This window comes from Hakea prostrata, chromosome 7 (genome assembly GCF_041222555.1).
Source record: "Hakea prostrata isolate BN-2017 chromosome 7, UWA_Hpros_2, whole genome shotgun sequence".
Classification (NCBI taxonomy): domain Eukaryota; kingdom Viridiplantae; phylum Streptophyta; class Magnoliopsida; order Proteales; family Proteaceae; genus Hakea; species Hakea prostrata.
In genome coordinates this window covers 7,108,009-7,126,763 of record NC_142606.1, presented here as the reverse complement: position 1 = coordinate 7,126,763, position 18,755 = coordinate 7,108,009, and the positions used below count along the sequence as shown (strand labels likewise).

Below are 18,755 nucleotides of genomic sequence, written 5' to 3'. Positions count from 1 at the left end.
CATACTTCTTGATATTCTTTCGTCAACTTATTTAGAATTTTTTTTTGATAAAACTTATATAGATCTTATGCGTTGAGAGAATGTCATGTGTCCATAAATCACAGTAAATAAAGAAATTTTGAGAGTATGAATGTTACTACTAATTTCTATATTATTTTATGAGACTTTTTGATATTTCTAATTTACAATTCCAAGCCAGTTTTGCTAAACTCGATGAAATGAAATCCATCCACCGTGCTCACTCGTCTGCAACTTTATCTGATTGTGATCTGTCAAGAACTAAATCGTATCATACTTCCATGATGAACCTGAAAGCATCATTGCACCCACACAACCTAGGCTCGCTTTCTTCCACAGTTCCACAGTTCCACTTCAATACTGGTTATCGACATCAAAATCATAAACCCCGAACGAAATTTCCAGAGGTTTCCATCGCGCGCCACCACAATTGACTTCCATTGCTTTGACTATGATGAAAAGAGACAACGAACCGTCATCTGGCCCCGACAAACCACCCCCACTCAAACTAAATAATGTTTCTTGGCTATCCAAAGTGGAGTTTTATAATTGCACTTTGGCCATTCGCTCTGTGAAAAGCCAAATAAGATTTAGCAAAGGGCTTCTGTTTCTACTTGATTCTACTTGAACCCAGTGCAACCCCTAGTTGCCCACCAACCTTAGAAGTCATGGCACAGTCCCTGTCATTAACATCATCATCAGCGATGGCTTCCTTGGGTAGCGCTTCTCGTCTTCTACCATTGGCTTCCTCTGCCAAAGCTTCGTCTTTTCCACTTCTTCATTCTTCTCTGAAAAGTACCCAATCATGTTTTCTACTACCTTCTTTGGTTCTGCGCCAGGTTGGTGGTTGTTGATACTTACTTTCTCTTTCTTGCTGTCTCTCCTTTGATCAACTAACCTAATCTTTTGTAATACTTCAGAAACTCCAGAGGAGGTCATCGGTTGCAAGACCCAATTCCGGAAGCACAATCATGACCCCAACTTGCTTCGCTTCTGACCCCGAACAGTTGAGAAGTGCTAGAGAAGATATCAAGGAACTTCTTAAAACTACATATAGCCATCCGATTTTGGTAATGTCATTAGTTTTGCAAAGTTTTTGTTTCTGTCATTTGCCTTTGGGATTAATGGTGTGATCGACCCCAAAATGTTATAGTAAACCTCTGGCTTCCATACAAGTTATTTTCAATATAGAGTCAAAAAATGACTTGAAATTTACCTTTTGTCACAGTATATGGTAGACTGTAATATGTTCTTGATTATCCTCCTTCCCGGAATACAGCATGTAGAAGTTGAGATTTGTAACACTAGAACAATTTGGAGAAGGCATACATCCTTTTCTCATTGATGTGAAGTCTCCAATTGGAGCAGAGTATAGGTGAAGAATCCCTTCTCCAATCTCTGAAGTACTTTCTACACTAGAAAGTGCAGGGTTTCCAGGGGAAGCAGCTGCTTAGCAAACCGAGGGCAAAGCCTGTAATGTTTTGATTCGAATTCTTGTAGCACCGACATATTTTGGTAGGCGATCAGAATGACCCGTTTGCAGAGATCTGCGGAGGGGGTGCACGGTACGACCCGACCGGATGGATCGCCGTTTACCTGATTGAAGTCTATATATATATATATATGTATGTATGTATGTATGTATCTTATGTTTGCCTACCACATTATTGTGAGATTTGAGATTTTCGATTAGGGTTTTGGGTGAGAATTCTTGTAATGCCGTTCTTAGCGATTGGTTGTGAGATCTTCTTTTGTTCTTCTTTTACATAGTGGGAAAACTCTTCTTCTTCGCCTGTGAACGTAGTATACCACATCAGTTTGTGAACCACGTTAAATCTTTATGTGTTTTCGTTTTTCTTTATTTTTTATTCGCTATTTCGTGGTGTATATTTTAACAAAGCCCATCCAGAAACAAAGAAGAATTAGAGGCTCAAGACATGCACCAAGCCATGCAACAAAGCTAAAAGGGCAAACAGCAAAAGAGCAAAAAAAAGGCCAAAAGACTAAGCTAGACTGGGTTAAACTTTAGTCATGTCGAACCCAGCAAATGCTTGAAAGGAGAACCTCTCCTCACACGGGGGTTGGGGGGGGGGGCTTTAGAACTGAGTTTGAACTGACCAAACAGCAACCTTTCAGTACCTTGTAGTTATGGTTGTTGATTCATGCAACTTGAATGTGATCAGGTCAATGCTGTTCTCGTCATGACTTTGATTTTGAGTTTCCTCCAAGCAGCTAGCAGTATTTAGGTATTCAATGGTTGATGCAAATAAGTCAATTTGGAAAGTTCTTGTAAGGGAATGAAAGAGATTGGGGTAGGTGTATTGTTAATTTGTTGATCCAGCAGCACTTTTCTACACAATGTCAAAAATTAATTGTGAAGCCTTGGGAAAGTGTAGCCGGATAACAAAACTATTGCCAGGTCACTACTATTAAACATCATATCCAAAGTGGAGAGATGGAAGATACTACTGAGACAGAATTCCTGGATTGATATATTTAAGGTGGTGTAAATTTGAATTAGCAAAAGTTAGGAAGACTTTCCAACTCATTTTGTTGTGGACTCGAGACTACAGGTTCGACTTGGATGGCATGATTCTGGAACCTATGACAAGAACATTGAAGACTGGCCACAACGAGGTGGAGCCGATGGAAGTTTAAGATTTGAAGTTGAACTGAAACATGCAGCTAATGCTGGTAAAGATTCTTCTTTGTACATGATCTTATCTGGTATATGATACTTTCTCCTCATAGGTGGTGTTTTCAGGTCTTGTAAATGCATTAAAACTTATTCAGCCTATCAAAGACAAGTATCCAAGCGTGACATATGCAGATTTGTTCCAGTTAGCCAGTGCAACTGCTGTGGAGGTCTTCCTTACTTTAATTTGGTACTTATCAAGAATTGAGTTGTTATTTATTGGATAATGACAAGTTTTCATATAATCCTTGATGAGTTCCAGGAGGCTGGAGGCCCCAAAATTCCCATGAAATATGGACGAGTCGATATAAGTGGACCTGAGCAATGTCCACCAGAAGGGAAGCTCCCTGGTAAGATAGGCATGCTCACTGAATTTTGCCTGACAGTGTTGGTAAAACTATTTTACCTGACATTCTTTGTTTTCTATCTTTATTGCTTATATGGCTCTTGGCTTCCACATTTGGGTGCTATCAGGGAATTAGAAAAAAAGAAAGTCATAAACTTGTATACTTGCCTTGACATAAACTTCTCAGTCTACATGGCACACTTATGGGGAACAATTAATGGTGGGGAGCCTGTTGGAGTGGATAAAGCCTGGCCATTCTAATTATGTCTCCACACTTCACAGCCTAAAAAAAATATATTGTCAAAGTATGATTTGAACCTTGAAGACAAATCTCATTGAGCATTATTTCTTTTACTGTTAAAGAGTTTTTTCTCAAAACCATTTATCCAATCTTGCTAAATCTACTTCTATCAAACTGTGTTGATTTATGTCGCGACAAGACCATGTTTGAAGTGTGAGCTTCTCTTGGGAAAGGAAGGTTGTGATAATTTATTTGATACTTAATTTGGTAGGATACAAATATTTTCCAGATTGCATACTTCAACTGCTGTCTTTGCATCTTCCTGTTATGGGGACTTTGGAACATAACCTCACATTTCCTAATTGTTGATTTTTCTTGCTGATTCATTCTTACATAAATTTCCTATTATTTTAAGCTTTATCTAATTTTGATATTAGATGCCGGGCCCCCTTCACCTGCTGGTCATCTGCGTGATGTCTTCTACCGGATGGGGTTAGATGACAAGGTTTGTCTTGTCATGCTTTATGTGCCATTGCTACGTTACATACATGTCATTTGTATCTTTACTGGCTTCATGCAATTTTGTGCTTTTCTTTTTCACAGGATATAGTTGCATTATCTGGAGCACATACATTGGGGAGGTCTAGACCAGAGCGCAGTGGCTGGGGAAAGCCAGTGACAAAGTATACAGTATGTACAGATCAACAATTTCCACTTGAAACTGTAGTATTAGAATGCAAATCAAACATTTCATGGCAAACAGTTTATTCTCTTTTTCTTTTTAATATATAATACTTCAGGGACTGTGAATTAACCTGTGGTTTCACGTCTACTTGCATGTGGACTAGTTAGGAAATAGACATGAGCTCATTACTTGGTCAACAATGGATATATATTTGAATATGCAATTATGCATCAAAACCTGACCCATAGAGATGACTAATTATTCTTGCTTTGTTTGTGTTCATAGAAAAATAGAATAACCTTGGTTGAATCATGGCTAAAATCTTTACATGGTTGAAGATTGTGGCATGGGGAAAATTTCCTCCGTAATTATTTGGTTCATGCCTCCGTATATCTCATCCATTTGGACTTTGTGTTCTATTTCTCAGAATTCCTATTAGGCACGGTTGCTTGTCTTATTATATGGGAGGTACAAGACCATATAGAACTGTCCTGTACTCCTGTTGTCCATTTTATGATGTGGTCTCTCTTCAACTGAAGTGGTACACTAGTACTGCTCCTTGCCATTTCCACTACTATAGGAATTCATATATTACTCAGTTTTTAGATAGGAACTGTCGACATTACTGCTCCTTGCCATTTCCACTACTGTAGGAATTCATATATTACTCAGTTTTTAGATAAGAACTGTCGACATTGACCCTTGTTTGATTTGGATCTTTTACTCAATTTTTTGATGGTGAGTATCAACAATGTTTCTCTCTAGGCTTGGTTGGGATTGGGTAAGTGTATAGTTCTTGACTGATTCAAGCATGCAAGAGCAAAGACCAGTTGTAAGATGGTCTGTCTTCTTTAGAAGGAATGGTGAATATGCCCTTTCTCTTGACTTGGAAAGGCCACCTGATTTTGGGTCTAAGATCCACTTCATACCTTTTCTCCCAGCAGGTTGACTCCATTTGCACACGTCTGACCATGAGATCTTTGTTAGTGCTTCTTTACTTTTCAGCATTTGGACATTTTTGGCTGCCTATTGATCTTATTTAGCACAACTGGATTTTGTATAAGACTATCCATTTTCTGTGTGGGCAGATTTTTTCGTACTATGTTCATTTTCTGTTTACTGTGCAGCGGGATCTTTGTAAGATATCTCGTTTTCCCTTTTAGGCAGAACAATTGCATGTTCTATTCTCAGCTCTTATGGTATTTCACCTTTTGGTATGTTTGAGCTTAGAAAAGACAAGTATGGACTATGGAGTATGAGTTTGACTGAGCAGACTAGAACGCCTAACATCTTCCTTGGATCATAACCTTTCCCATATGTGATCCAACATGGTTCATATGGTGACTTAGAATTTAGAGGACCAATTAGTATTTGGGTCCTGGACCCTCTTCTAGGAGGTGAATTTGAGTCTTGCTAGAGACCCAAGAAAGGAACAAGTCAAACATTCCCAGAAGAACAAATCCTCCTTTGGGATTTTGAGTATTCCTTTTGACTCAAAGTTGCTACCTAGATTAGGGTCTACTAGGACACCCATGTATGTATCCTGAATTATTGTAACTTTATGTGAAGTATTCCATCCTTGAGGTTAGGTAGAGATCAAGTTACTGTTGGGAGATGTTAGGCACCCGGTTTGCCCTGTTTAGGCAATGTTCATACGTGATGTTTTATTTATGTAATATAAAGATATATGAGCCTGTAGACCTGAAAGGAAATACTCAAAAAGGCAAGTATTTACTAAGAAACTAAAATAAACTCAAAAGAATTCTTAATCTAGCCCCAGTAAACAATTAAAATAAAACATATAAGATGGTTCTCAGCCTAGCAAAGGAATTATTCTAATGGCTTGAATTGAACCCAGTGATACAGACCAGTAAAGCCAATTCAATCTTTAAACATCAAAACAGATAAAGTATAAAAGCTAATTTCGTATGCTAACTAACTACCCGTAGTTTAGGCCCATAAAAATGGCCTAATACATTGAAAAACCCAAGGGAGTACATGTGTCACCCAACTCAAAGCTTATTTTCACTCAAATAAGCCCCAAATGACTTATCTACATCATTTGGTATCCACATACGTCATGTGTTGGATGTGAGTTCTGCACCAAGTCTGGTGCAAAATGCTGGCATTGCCAATTTTACTAGTAAAATGACACTCATATAACTGCTTACCTACCATGAGCCCATGACTTAGCCCTGCTAAGCCCAAGGTTTTCAATTGGAATAGTGATATAGCATTCTGGAGCGCACTAGAATGATTTATGTACTTCTTGACTTGCACTATTTCTGGTATTCTTTGTTAACTTCTTAATGTTTCTTCCTCTTATATTAATCAGTTCACAGTTTAGATGCTTTGTTTTTGTGTATGGGCAAGATACATTGTTCAAAATCGGCATGTTTGCTTCAGCGGATTCATTCTTGTTTTTCAATCTAAATTTGCAAAAATCTTTTCACTCACTAATTATTTGTCCCAGATACCTTTTGTCTGAAGATTCAATTTAACTGCATTTATTAAGATGTATTTCATATTCAAACTATTAATCATCTAATCGCTTGATGGCAGAAAGATGGTCCTGGAGCACCTGGAGGACATTCTTGGACTGTTCAGTGGTTAAAGTTTGATAACTCCTACTTCAAAGTATAAAATCATAGTCCCCTCCATTTGTGAAGTTAATTGCAGATGCAGCCTTTTGATTTGCTGATTGATGATGGTTGATCCATTCCAGGATATAAAAGAGAGAAAAGATGAAGATCTGCTGGTTTTGCCTACTGATGCTGTTCTTTTTGAAGATCTGTCGTTCAAGGTGCATAAATGAGTATTTATCTGTTAAGCCATTTTGAAAAAGCTGAGGCAAGATTTAAATGTTGCCTTTCCTTCTTTGGATGAAATTTATGATGCAGGTATATGCTGAGAAATATGCAGAAGATCAAGAAGCATTTTTCAAGGACTATGCTGAGTCTCACTACAAACTCAGCAATCTTGGTGCCAAATTTGACCCTCCTGAGGTTTGTTGAGTTGCATTTTTCTGGCATCATTCTATGTAACATTTTAGGGATCGCCTCTGCAAAGGGGGGGGGGGGCTTTAAGAACCACCCCCCCCCCCCCCCCCCCGGGGGGGGGCTTGCCTGGCCCTTTTATTCTTTGGATAATTCAACTGTAATGCTAAAATTTAAGATATTCAACAGTATGTTTTTTTTTTCTTTCAATAGGCACCACCATCTTTTCTTCCTTGTCAACTGGTTCCTTGAACTTGCAGGAACTTGCACTAGAGCTAATTAAATATCATGGTCCTACATTTTAGGCATTTTGGCGTAGAACAGCAGGTGGAATAACAACAATAACAAGCCCTTTTCCATTAAAATGGGGATCTTTGCATTCCAGTCAGCTCTATTTGAGGCCACACTAGATACACGGCCCAAGCTATGCATATCCTTTTTCACCACTCCTCCTAAGGTTACTCTTAGGTCTCTCCCTTTTGCATTAAATTGCTTCTCTGCACAGAGGCATTTAAAGGCCTCCATTGAATGTGGTTGTGCCACCTCAGTCGACTTTCTCAAAAGCTGTTGCTAGAAACTCTTCCTTGGTTTTTGGATGCCTAATGATCATTAATCAAAGAAATAGCTTCTATTTGGATACTACTTGAAAAGCCCAAAGAACTGTAGAATACTTAGCTTAAACAATAATAATGTAGTTTCCAGCTTTTGTGAACCCAGGTTGCTGGAGGCATATAGTAGAGAACCTTCCAAGTCATTGAGGCGGTACCCTTGTTGAAGTAGCACATTTTTACCTAAAGGTTCATTTCTTCGATCCAGAATTTCTAAAATCAAAATTGTATTGCAACGTTACTTGGACCGCTGACCCCCCCCCCCCCCCCAAAATAAAAGAACCCACTGGGAAAAACAGGCTAAAGAGCTTGAACTGTGGGTTGGACTCTCCCAACCAACTTACTAATTGAAACCCAGCCTTGACCATTGTAGTTCTTTATCATGTTTTTTTTTGTATAGAGTCATGTGGTTAACTTGAAGACAGAATTCAGGTCTGAAGATCAGTGGATTTGGTTAAACCTTTTGGCAGGAATTGGAACTTGAATTCAGCAATGTGAAATCTTTGATTCAAACATAAAAAACATAGAGTGAAAGGGAAAATAAATTGGTTCTGCATCCAATTACTGTGGCAGAAAGCATGTGTTCATTACTGTTGTGAAATTCAACTGTAATAGGGAACCACACATGGTATAAGGAAAGGACTGGACTGATTGGGCTGTCATTTTGCACTTTGACTGCAGGTTGATACCTCAATGGTCTTTCCCAAAATTCTTTTTTTTTTTTGGTAAAGAAACTTTCCCAAAATTCGATGATAGTTAAATACCACATTTGATGCCTTGTTTATGGCTTTCTTTTCTTTCTGTTAACCCTACAAAATGGCAGGCTTTATCTGTTGTGTATTCTTTCAATTTTTTTTTTGTTTCTTTTACATCCTTTTAATTGTTCTTTTACCAAGCTGCTTTTCTCTGTTTCTTTGCATAATATTCTGTTAACTGTTCCTCTAAGACTAGTCAGTGGCCATCTAATGCCTGCTTTTTGTCCACCTTGGAAAATCCCATGCTTTTCAGGTTTGTATTGGTGTTAACAATTGGATTCTTTGATTGTGTGTGTGTTTTCCTTTTTCAGGGATTCTCAATAGATTGATGGCTCAGTCAAGGTTGAACTGGCATTAAATACTCATCTGGGAAGGTTGTACTGAAGGAAAACCTTTATCGTTGCTCCATCATTTAGTTTTGAAACATAGCTTGCATTGACAAATAAGCTCTCCCTACATAGTGCTTTTCAATATTTACTGCTACTGTTTTTTGCAGGCTTGAGAACCAAGAACCTCGTTTGTTGTATTACCAGCACAATGTGAACACATTTAAACCTGGGAAGTCAAACGTGATGCATTGGAGGATAAAATTGAATGCGTTTGCACATTTGAATAGCTGATAGATCTTTCAGAGGCTAATAAAAGCAGACGATTTGGATGCAGCTACTACTGTTGGTGGAAGTCTGGATAAATCTGTTAGGTCGAACTACATACTTTTTTCAATATCAAGTTGGTGATTCTTGTTTTGGATTCTTTGACATCAATGCATTTCCTAGTTTCAATATTTTACCTTTCATTGTAATGATGGTATCCAGTTCCTGGTTTCATCTTTTGCAATTAGCTGCACCCACCCCCCCACACCTTCACCTTACTGCCTTAGCCAACCCCCACTGAACGCCTAAGTTGAGTTCTGCAGCTCAAAATCATAGTTGCATCAGAAAAGAGTTATTTTTCAACCAAAGCCGGTAATGGGCCAGACCATTCTTCAGAAAAACCCTGATCCTAGCTTAATGTTCCCGGATTGATATGATCAATAAACAAGATAATGATCCACCAAACACACCCTCATGCCCTCAGATTTCTGTTTCCTCAAACGCTAGTCTTCAAAAGGTCTGCCCAAGCTTCAGGTGCACTGTATTGAGTTTAGTGCCTGTTTGGTTTACATGAATCCAGGAATTTTGAATCTATGGATTCATGGTTCAAAAAATTAATTGTTTGGTTAGCTTCAAAATCTATTGAAGTTCGTAGAGTTTTGTCCAGTTATTCCACTATGAATATGCAAATTTCATCTATCTTTTGCATGTGCAATCTAAGCACAGTTACAATTGACACCTTACAGTTGGAAGCCCTAAGGGGTTCTAATCGAAGCTCTCTTTCAAGTTCCTTGAGAGTGGAGTTCTCCATCTGCAACTTGTGGGTTTTGTGTTTCTAGTCATCTACTCAGGGAAAGCACCCACTAGGGACGCTGCGAGCTTGCGAGAGCAATAAGACTTAACGGACAATGAAGAATGCTGTCTGTTTCCTCAAGTAAGGGGGTCTTCGTAGAATTCTACCAAAAAAAAAAAATAAAAATAAAAAAGTTAGGATTTTCGTAGAAGAATGTGTATAGCAGTATTGATCATTTTATGAGTCGGACGATGTAACTGGGAGTTATTATCATTATTATTTTTAAAACCTGTAAAGTTTGAGGGAATCATTTTACAAAATTATCCTTCAATAATATAATGAAGCATATGAATTCGAATCCGGATCTTCTCCGGATTCGAATTGAGTCCGGATCACATGTTGAAGAAAAAACATGTTGAACTGAAAAATAAACATGTTGAAAAAAAAAAACTCCAAAACCTGACTTGAACTGAAACCCGACTTTGAAAAAGATGGCTTCATCTTCTTCGTTGCCAAAGTGCGAAGTGAAGAAAAAAGTAAAACCCTTTAATCTAAGCACAACCTCATGTAGGGTTTGAGAGAGAACAGGAATTTGCTTCACTGGGATTTTTGTAGAACAATTTGGGTTGTAGAATATATAAAAGAAAAGTGAAATTTAGAAAAATCTCTGGTAAGAAGATCGAAGATCAATCTCTAGAGTCCAACCAACTCGATCCTGTACATGCGAATACCAGTATGTCTGAGCCAATGCATGAGGATCCATAGCGCAATCCCTCTTCATGTTTGCAGTTTCTAATCTGCAAACCCACTGACGACGATCTCTGCGATGTTAGAGCTGACGCTACTGACAATGCTTCCGATTTTGGTTTCACCCTTGCAGATTTCGCAACAAAGAAGAATAACTTATTATTATTATTTTTTCCTTCAAATGGAAAAGATGGGATTTCACTTTCATTCTTTACTTTGCAGGTTTGATGATGAACAAGATGAAACCCCTTTTCTTCGAAGTCGGGTTTTAAGGTTTTACTTGCTTAAAAAATATGTGTTTAATCTTAGTCCTCAGATCGGTGTTGTCCACATGACGGTTTTTCAGAGCTCACTGGACACTCTTAGAAATATTCTTCTTGGAAACCAGTCAAACCCCAAATCTTTTGATTGTGATGGTTTTGAATGTGCGGGTCTTCATTGACAATGGTTTTACCTCATGATCTGTAAGTGTCAAGAACTAAACAGTATCATACATTCATACTTCCATGATAGAACTAGAAGTAGAACACATACGCCGGCTGTACCACCCTTGAAAGCATCGCATCCAGACAACCCAGGCTCACTTTCTTCCACTCTGAATGAAATTTTCGGAGGTTTTCATCACGAGCCACCACAATTGACTTGCATTGCTGTGACTTATGATGAATAAAGACAATAAGCCGTCATCTGGCCCCAGTAAACCACCCCCACTTCAAATAAATAATGTTTCTTGCCCATCCAACAGAGACTTCTGGAATTGCACCTGGCCATTCTGTCTGTGAAAAGCCAAATAAGATTTAGCTTGGGGCTTCTGTTTCTACTTGATTCTACATGATTCTACTTGAACACAGTGCAACCTGTAGACTGTAGTTGCCCACCAACCTTAGAAGTCATGGCAGAGTCCCAGTCATTTATATCATCATCAGCATGGATTCCTTGGGTAGCCCTTCTCGTCTTCTCCCATTGGCTTCCTCTGCCAAAGCTTCGTCTTTTCCTCTTCTTCATTGTTCTCTGAAAAGTACCCAATCATCTTTTCTACTACCTTCTTTGGTTTTGCGCCAGGTTGGTGATACTTACTTTCTCTTTCTTTCTGTCTCTCCTTTGATCATCTAACATAAATCTTTTGTAATACTTCAGAAACTCCATAGGAGGTCATCGATTCAAAGACCCAATTCCGGAAGCACAATCATGAATCCAACTTGCTTCGCTTCTGACCCCGAACAGTTGAAAAGTGCTAGAGAAGATATCAAGGAACTTCTTAAAGCTACATATTGCCATCCGATTTTGGTAATGTCATTAGCTTTGCAAAGTTTTTGTTTTTGTCATTTGCCTTCGGGGTTGATGGTGTGAGCAACCCCAAAATGTTATAGTAAACCTCTGGCTTCCATACAAGTTATTTCCAATATCAAGTAAAAAAATGCCTTGAAATTTACCCTTTGTCACAGTAGATGGTAGACTGTAATATGAACTTTTAAGTATCTTCCTTCCCGGAATATCCGAAGTGGAGAGATGAGAGATGGAAGATACTACTGAGACAGAATTCCTGGATTGATATATTTAAGGTGGTGTAAATTTAATAAGCAAAAGTTAGGAAGACTTTCCAACTCATTTTGTTGTGGACTCGAGACTACAGGTTCGACTTGGATGGCATGATTCTGGAACCTATGACAAGAACATTGAAGACTGGCCACAACGAGGTGGAGCCAATGGAAGTTTAAGATTTGAAGTCGAACTGAAACATCCAGTTAATGCTGGTAAAGATTCTTCTTTGTACATGATCTTGTTTGGTATATGGTACTTTCTCCTCATAGGTGGTATTTTCAGGTCTTGTAAATGCATTAAAACTTCTGCAGCCTATCAAAGACAAGTATCCAAGCGTGACATATGCAGATCTGTTCCAGTTAGCCAGTGCAACAGCTGTGGAGGTCTTCTTTACTTTAATTTGGTACTTATCAAGAATTGAATTGTTATTTATTGGACAATGACAAGTTTTCATATAATCCTTGATGAGTTCCAGGAGGCTGGAGGCCCCAAAATTCCCCTGAAATATGGACGAGTTGATGTAAATGGACCTGAGCAATGTCCACCAGAAGGGAGGCTCCCTGGTAAGATAAGTATGCTCGCTGAATTTTGCATGACAGTGTTGGTAAAACTATTTTACCTGACATTCTTTGTTTCTATATTTATTGCTTATATGGCTCTAGGCTTCTGCATTTGGGTGCTAGCATGGAATTAGAAAAAAGAAAGTCATAAACTTGTAAACTTGCCTTGACATAAACTTCTCTAACAATACATGGCACACTTATGGGTGATGGGGAACAATTAATGGTGGGGAGCCTGTTGGACTGGATAAAGCCTGGACATTCTATTTATGTCTCCACACTCCACAGCCTAAAAAAATATATTGTCAAAGTATGATTTGAACCTTGAAGACAAATCTCATTGAGCATTATTTCTTTTCCTTTTTTTTTTTTTTTTTTGGTTGCCAACCCTGGTTTCCAAGGCTTTGCCCTGACTAATCCGGTGTTTGACCCGGGTCACACACCTGGCTGTGGTGGGTGAGTCTCCCAGCGGGGATTTTTTGCATCCACAAGGTTTCGATACCAGAACCTTGCTTAAGCGGACCAAGCTGCTTACCACTTGGACCAACCCCCGGTGGTTGAGCATTATTTCTTTTACTGTAAAGAGTTTTTTTCTCTAAACCATTTATCCAATCTTGCTAATTCTACTCCTATCAAACTATGTTGATTTATGTTGCCTCGAGACCATGTTTGAAGAATGAGCTTCTTTTGGGAAAGGAATTTCGTGATTATTTATTTGATATTTTTGGTAGCATTCAAATGTTTTCCAGATTGCATACTTCAACTGCTGTCTTTGCATCTTCCTGTTATGGGGACTTTGGAACATAACCTCACATTTCCTAATTGTTGATTTTTCTTGCTGATTCAATCTTACATAGATTTCCTGTTATTTTAAGTTTTATCTAATTTTGATATTAGATGCCGGGGCCCCTTCACCTGCTGGTCATCTGCGTGATGTCTTCTACCGGATGGGGTTAGATGACAAGGTTTGTCTTGTCATGCTTTATTTGCCATTGCTACATTCCATACATACATGTCATTTGTATCTTTACTGGCTTCATGCAACTTTGTGCTTTTCTTTTTCACAGGATATAGTTGCATTATCCGGAGCACATACATTGGGGAGGTCTAGACCAGAGCGCAGTGGCTGGGGAAAGCCAGTGACAAAGTATACTGTATGTACAGATCAACAATTTCCACTTGAAACTCTAATGGTATTTCACCTTTTGGTATGTTTGAGCTTAGAAAAGACAAGCATGGAGTACAAGTTTGACTGAGCGGACTAGGATGCCTAACATCTTCCTCGGATTATAGCCTGACCCATATGTGATCTAACGGGGTTCATATGGTGACTAAGAATTTAGAGGAGCAATTAGTATTTGGGTCTTGACCCTCTTCTAGGAGGTGAATTTGAGTCTTGCTAGAGACCCAAGAAAGGAACAAGTCAAACATTCCAAGAGGATTGTCTTTGCCAACAATTTATCTCCTCCTTAGGGATTTTGAGTATTCCTTTTGACTCAAAGTTGCTACCTAGATTAGGGTCTAGGACACCCATGTATGTATCCTGAATTATTATAAATTTATGTGAAGTATTCCATCCTTGAGGTTAGGTAGAGATCAAGTTACTGTTGGGAGATGTTAGGCATCCGGTTTGCCCTGTTAAGGGAATGTTCATACGTGATGTTTTACTTATGTAATATAAAGATGTATAAGCCTGTAGACCTGAAAGGAAATACTCAAAAAGTCAAGAATTTGAAATTCAAACTACTACTTCTGAAGACAAATATCTGAAGCTCTTACAATGATCAATGTGTACTACAGCAAAGAAGGTCAGCATATACAGTACAAAATCTATCTTGATACGGAAGGATGGAATCATACATAATTTCATACACGCCACGAAAGAAAGACTAGTAAACAGCCAGAGATTTACCAACATAAAGAAACCTAGGAAGGAAAAAAAAATCCTGGGAGAGGACATGTTCCTTACCTAAAATGAAGGCCCTAACCCAATCCTGAACCTCATAGGTAACGTAGACTGACTAAGAAACTAAAATCAACTCAAAAGAATTCTTAATCTAGCCCCACTAAACAATTAAAATAAAACATTTAAGATGGTTCTCTTAGCCTAGCAAAGGAATTATCTAATGGCTTGAATTGAACCCTCTGATACAGACCAGCAAAGCCAATTCAATCTTTAAACCTAAAAAGTAAAAACTGATCAAGTATAGAAGCTAATTTCGTATGCAAACTGACTACCCATAGTTTAGGCCCATAAAAATGGCCTAATGCATTGAAAAACCCAAGGGAGTACATGTGTCACCCAACTCAAAGCTTATTTCACTCAAATAAGCCCCAAGTGACTTATCTACATCATTTGGTATCCACACACGTCATGTGTTGGATGTGAGTTCTGCACCAAGTCAGGTGCAAAATGCTGGCATTGCCAATTTTACTAGTAAAATTACACTTGAAACTGCTTACCTACCATGAGTCCATGACTTAGCCTTGCTCAGCCCAAGGTTTTCAATCGGAATAGTGATATAACATTCTGAAGCGCACTAGAATGATTTATGTACTTATTGACTTGCACTATTTCTGGTATTCTTTGTTAACTTCTTAATGTTTCTTCCTCTTATATTAATCAGTTCATGTTTAGATGCTTTGTTTTTGTGTTTGGGCAAGATGCAATGTTCGAAATCAGCATCTTTGTTTCTTGCAGATTCATTCTTGTTTTTCAATCTAAATTTGCAAAAAGCTTTTCACTCATTAGTTATTTGTCCCAGATACCTTTTGTCTGAAGATTCAATTTAACTGCATTTATTAAGATGTATTTCATTTTCAAACTATTAATCATCTAATCGCTTGTTGGCAGAAAGATGGTCCTGGAGCACCTGGAGGACATTCATGGACTGTTCAGTGGTTAAAGTTTGATAACTCCTACTTCAAAGTATAAAATCATAGTCCCCTCCATTTGTGAAGTTAATTGCAGATGCAGCTCTTTGATTTGCTGATTGATGATGGTTGATCCATTCCAGGATATAAAAGAGAGAAAGGATGAAGATCTGCTGGTTTTGCCTACTGATGCTGTTCTCTTTGAAGATCCGTCGTTCAAGGTGCATAAACGAGTATTTATCTGTTAAGCTATTTTGAAAAAGCTGAGGCAAGATTTAAATGTTGCCTTTCCTTCTTTGGATGAAATTTATGATGCAGATATATGCTGAGAAATATGCAGAAGATCAAGAAGCATTTTTCAAGGACTATGCTGAGTCTCACTATAAACTCAGCAATCTTGGTGCCAAATTTGCCCCTCCTGAGGTTTGTTGATTTGCATTTTTCTGGCATCATTCTTAACATTTTAACATCTAAAATTTAATCTTTGGATATTTCAACTGTATGCTTAGTTTCAACAGTATATATATTTTTTTCAATAGGCACCACCATCTTTTCTTCCTTGGTCAACTGGTTCCTTGAACATGCAGGAACTTGCACTAGAGTTAATTAAATATCATGGTCCTACATTTTAGGCATTTTGGTGTAGAACAGCTGGTGGAATAACAACAATAACAAGCCCTTTTCCATTAAAATGGGGATCTTTGCATTCCAATCAGCTCTATTTGAGGCCATATTAGATACAAGGCCAAGCTATGTGTATCCTTTCTCACCACTCCTAAGGTTATCTTATGTCTCTCCCTTGGGGATTAAATTGCTTCTCTGCATAGAGGCATTTAAAGGCCTCAATTGAACGCGGTTGTACCACCTCAATCGATTTTCTCAAAAGCCGTTGCTGGAAGCTCTTCCTTGGTTTATAGATGCCTAATGATCATTAATCAGAGAAAGAGCTTACTATTTTGATATTGACTGAAAAGCCCATAGAACTGTAGAATCCTTAGCTTAAACAATATTTAGGTAGTTTCCAGCGTTTGTGAACCCAGGTTGCTGGAGGAGGCATATAGCAGGGAACCTTCCAAGTCATTGAGGGAGTACCCGTGTTGAAGTAGCACATTTTTACCTAAGTTCAGTTCTTAGATCCAGAATTTCTAAAATAAAAAATTGTATTGCAACAGTACTTGGACCCCTGAACTCACCCACCTCAACCCCCCCCTCCCAAAAAAAAGAAAACGATGGAATTATAAAGAAGTTGGAAACTAGGTGGGAGTTGTATGACTCTGCCAAACCAATCTCAACTAATTGAAATCCAGCCTTGAACCATTATAGATCTTTATCAGCAATCTTCAATACTTTTGGAATCGATTTCAAGTCATGAGTTATGCAGTTGACTTGAAGACAGAATTCAGGTCTGAAGGTCAGTGGATTTGGTTAAATCTTTGGGCAGGTATTGGAACTTGAATTCAGCAGTGTGAAATCTTTGATCCAAATGTAAAAACATACAGTGAAAGGGAAACAAAAATGGTTCTGCACCCAATTACTATAGCAGAAAGCATGTATTCATTACTGTTGTGAAATTCAACAGTAATAGGGAACCACAAATGGTACAAGGACAGGACTGATTGGGCTGTTATTTTGCACTTAGCTGCAGGTTGATACCTAAATGGTCTTTCCCAAAATTCGATGATAGTTAAATACCACATTTGATGCCTTTTTTATGGCTTTCTTTTCTTTCTGATAACCCTACAAAATGGCAGGCTTTATGTGTTGTGTATTCTTTCAATTATTTTTTTTAGTTTCTTTTACATCCTTTTAATTGTTCTTTTACCAAGCTGCTTTGCTCTGTTTCTTTACATAATATTCTGTTAACAATTCCTATAAGACTAGTCAGTGACCATCTAATGCCTGCTTTTTGTCCACCTTGAAAAACCCATGCTTTTCAGCCTTGTATTGGTGTTAACAATTGGATTCTTTGATTGTGTGTGTGTGGTTACTTTTTCAGGGATTCTCATTGGATTGATGGCTCAGTCAAGGTTGAAGTGGCATCAAATACTCATCTGGGAAGGTTGTACTGGAGGAAAACCTATATCGTTGCTCCATCGTTTAGTTATTAAACATAGCTTGCATTAACAAATAAGCCCTCCCTACATAATAATGCTTTTCAATATTTACTGCTACTGTTTTTTGAGGCTTTAGAATCAAGAACCTTGTTTGTTGTATTACCAGCACAATGTGAACACACTTAAAAACTGGGGATTCAAACGTAATGCATTCGAGGATAAAATTCAATTCGTTTGCACATTTGAATAGCTGATAGATATTTCTGAGTTTAATAAAAGCAGAAGATTTGGATGCAGCTACCACTTTTGGTGGAATTGCAGATAAATCTGTTAGGTTTTTTTCAATATCATATTGGTGATTCTTGTTTTGGATTCCTTGACATCAATGCGTTTGCTAGTTTCAATATTTTACTTTCATTGTAATGATGATATTCAGTTCCTGATTTCATCTTTTGCAATTAGCTGCACCCACCCCCACCTTACTGCCTTAGCCAACCCCCACTGAACGCCTAAGTTGAGTTCTGCAGCTCAAAATCATCGTTGCATCAGAAAAGAGTGATTTTTCAACGAAAACCGGTAATGGGCCAGACCATTGCTGCAGAAAAACCCTGATCTTACCGTAGTGTTCCCGGATTGATACGATCAAGAAACAAGATAATGATCCACCAAACACGCACTTACGCCCTTAGATTTCTGCTTCCTCAAACACTAGTCTTCAAAAGGTCTGCCAAGCTTTAGGTACACTGTATTGAGTTTAGGGCCTGTTTGATTACATGAATCCAGGAATTTTGAATCTTTGAATTCATGGTTCAAAAAATTAATTGTTTGGTTAGCTTCAGATCTATTGAAGTTTGTAGAGTTTTGTCGAGTTACTTCGCTGTGAATCTGCAAATTTTATCTCTTTTATACTTAGGGTGGAATCTATGGATTTCATCCAATACTCAAGAATGTCTTTATTCACGCTTTTAGGGGGAAAAGTGAAATCTTTGGTTTCAAAAAAACAAACAGGCTCTTAAACAATCAAAAGAGCTTCTATCTCTCAGATGTGCAATCAAACCACAGATCACCTTGGATTTAGATAACAAAACAGACCCTTAAATAATCAAAAGAACTTCTATCTCTCAGATGTGCAATCAAAGCACAGATCACCTTGGATTTAGATAACAAAACTGACCCTTAAATAATCAAAAGAGCTTCCATTTCTTGCATGTGCAATCTAAGCACAGTTACAATTGACATCTTACACTG

General features: G+C 38.1%; 2 protein-coding genes across 3 annotated transcripts; both read left to right on the top strand.

Moving 5' to 3' along the window:
• The first annotated feature begins 200 nt into the window (after positions 1-200).
• Positions 201-9,168, top strand: LOC149009341 (putative L-ascorbate peroxidase 6, chloroplastic/mitochondrial). The gene is made up of 12 exons (XM_089160398.1): positions 201-857; positions 939-1,088; positions 2,592-2,712; positions 2,783-2,883; positions 2,976-3,063; positions 3,738-3,805; positions 3,904-3,990; positions 6,548-6,622; positions 6,711-6,788; positions 6,886-6,990; positions 8,656-8,718; positions 8,841-9,168. Exons 1-11 carry the CDS (start codon positions 687-689, stop codon positions 8,671-8,673), a joined length of 1,062 nt encoding a protein of 353 aa, XP_089016524.1. The 5' UTR covers positions 201-686; the 3' UTR covers positions 8,674-8,718; positions 8,841-9,168.
• Positions 9,169-10,178: 1,010 nt separating this feature from the next.
• Positions 10,179-18,031, top strand: LOC149009340 (putative L-ascorbate peroxidase 7, chloroplastic). Of its 2 annotated transcripts, none has more exons than XM_089160397.1 (11): positions 10,179-10,941; positions 11,615-11,764; positions 12,111-12,231; positions 12,302-12,402; positions 12,495-12,582; positions 13,477-13,544; positions 13,647-13,733; positions 15,434-15,508; positions 15,597-15,674; positions 15,772-15,876; positions 17,450-18,031. In XM_089160397.1, exons 2-11 carry the CDS (start codon positions 11,666-11,668, stop codon positions 17,465-17,467), a joined length of 840 nt encoding a protein of 279 aa, XP_089016523.1. In that variant the 5' UTR covers positions 10,179-10,941; positions 11,615-11,665; the 3' UTR covers positions 17,468-18,031. The 2 variants fall into 2 exon arrangements, with proteins under 2 accessions (XP_089016523.1, XP_089016522.1); XM_089160396.1 differs by lacking the exon at positions 10,179-10,941 and adding an exon at positions 10,948-11,539.
• Positions 18,032-18,755: the final 724 nt, after the last annotated feature.

Bases quoted from the DNA above. Each gene is read 5' to 3' on its own strand.
- LOC149009341 (XM_089160398.1), top strand. From the start codon at position 687: ATGGCACAGTCCCTGTCATTAACATCATCATCAGCGATGGCTTCCTTG. The intron at 858-938 runs GTTGGTGGTTGT...GTAATACTTCAG, and splicing joins CTTCTTTGGTTCTGCGCCAG to AAACTCCAGAGGAGGTCATC. The intron at 3,806-3,903 runs GTTTGTCTTGTC...TCTTTTTCACAG, and splicing joins GGATGGGGTTAGATGACAAG to GATATAGTTGCATTATCTGG.
- LOC149009340 (XM_089160396.1), top strand. From the start codon at position 11,405: ATGGATTCCTTGGGTAGCCCTTCTCGTCTTCTCCCATTGGCTTCCTCT. The intron at 11,765-12,110 runs GTAATGTCATTA...TCGAGACTACAG, and splicing joins CATATTGCCATCCGATTTTG to GTTCGACTTGGATGGCATGA. The intron at 13,545-13,646 runs GTTTGTCTTGTC...TCTTTTTCACAG, and splicing joins GGATGGGGTTAGATGACAAG to GATATAGTTGCATTATCCGG.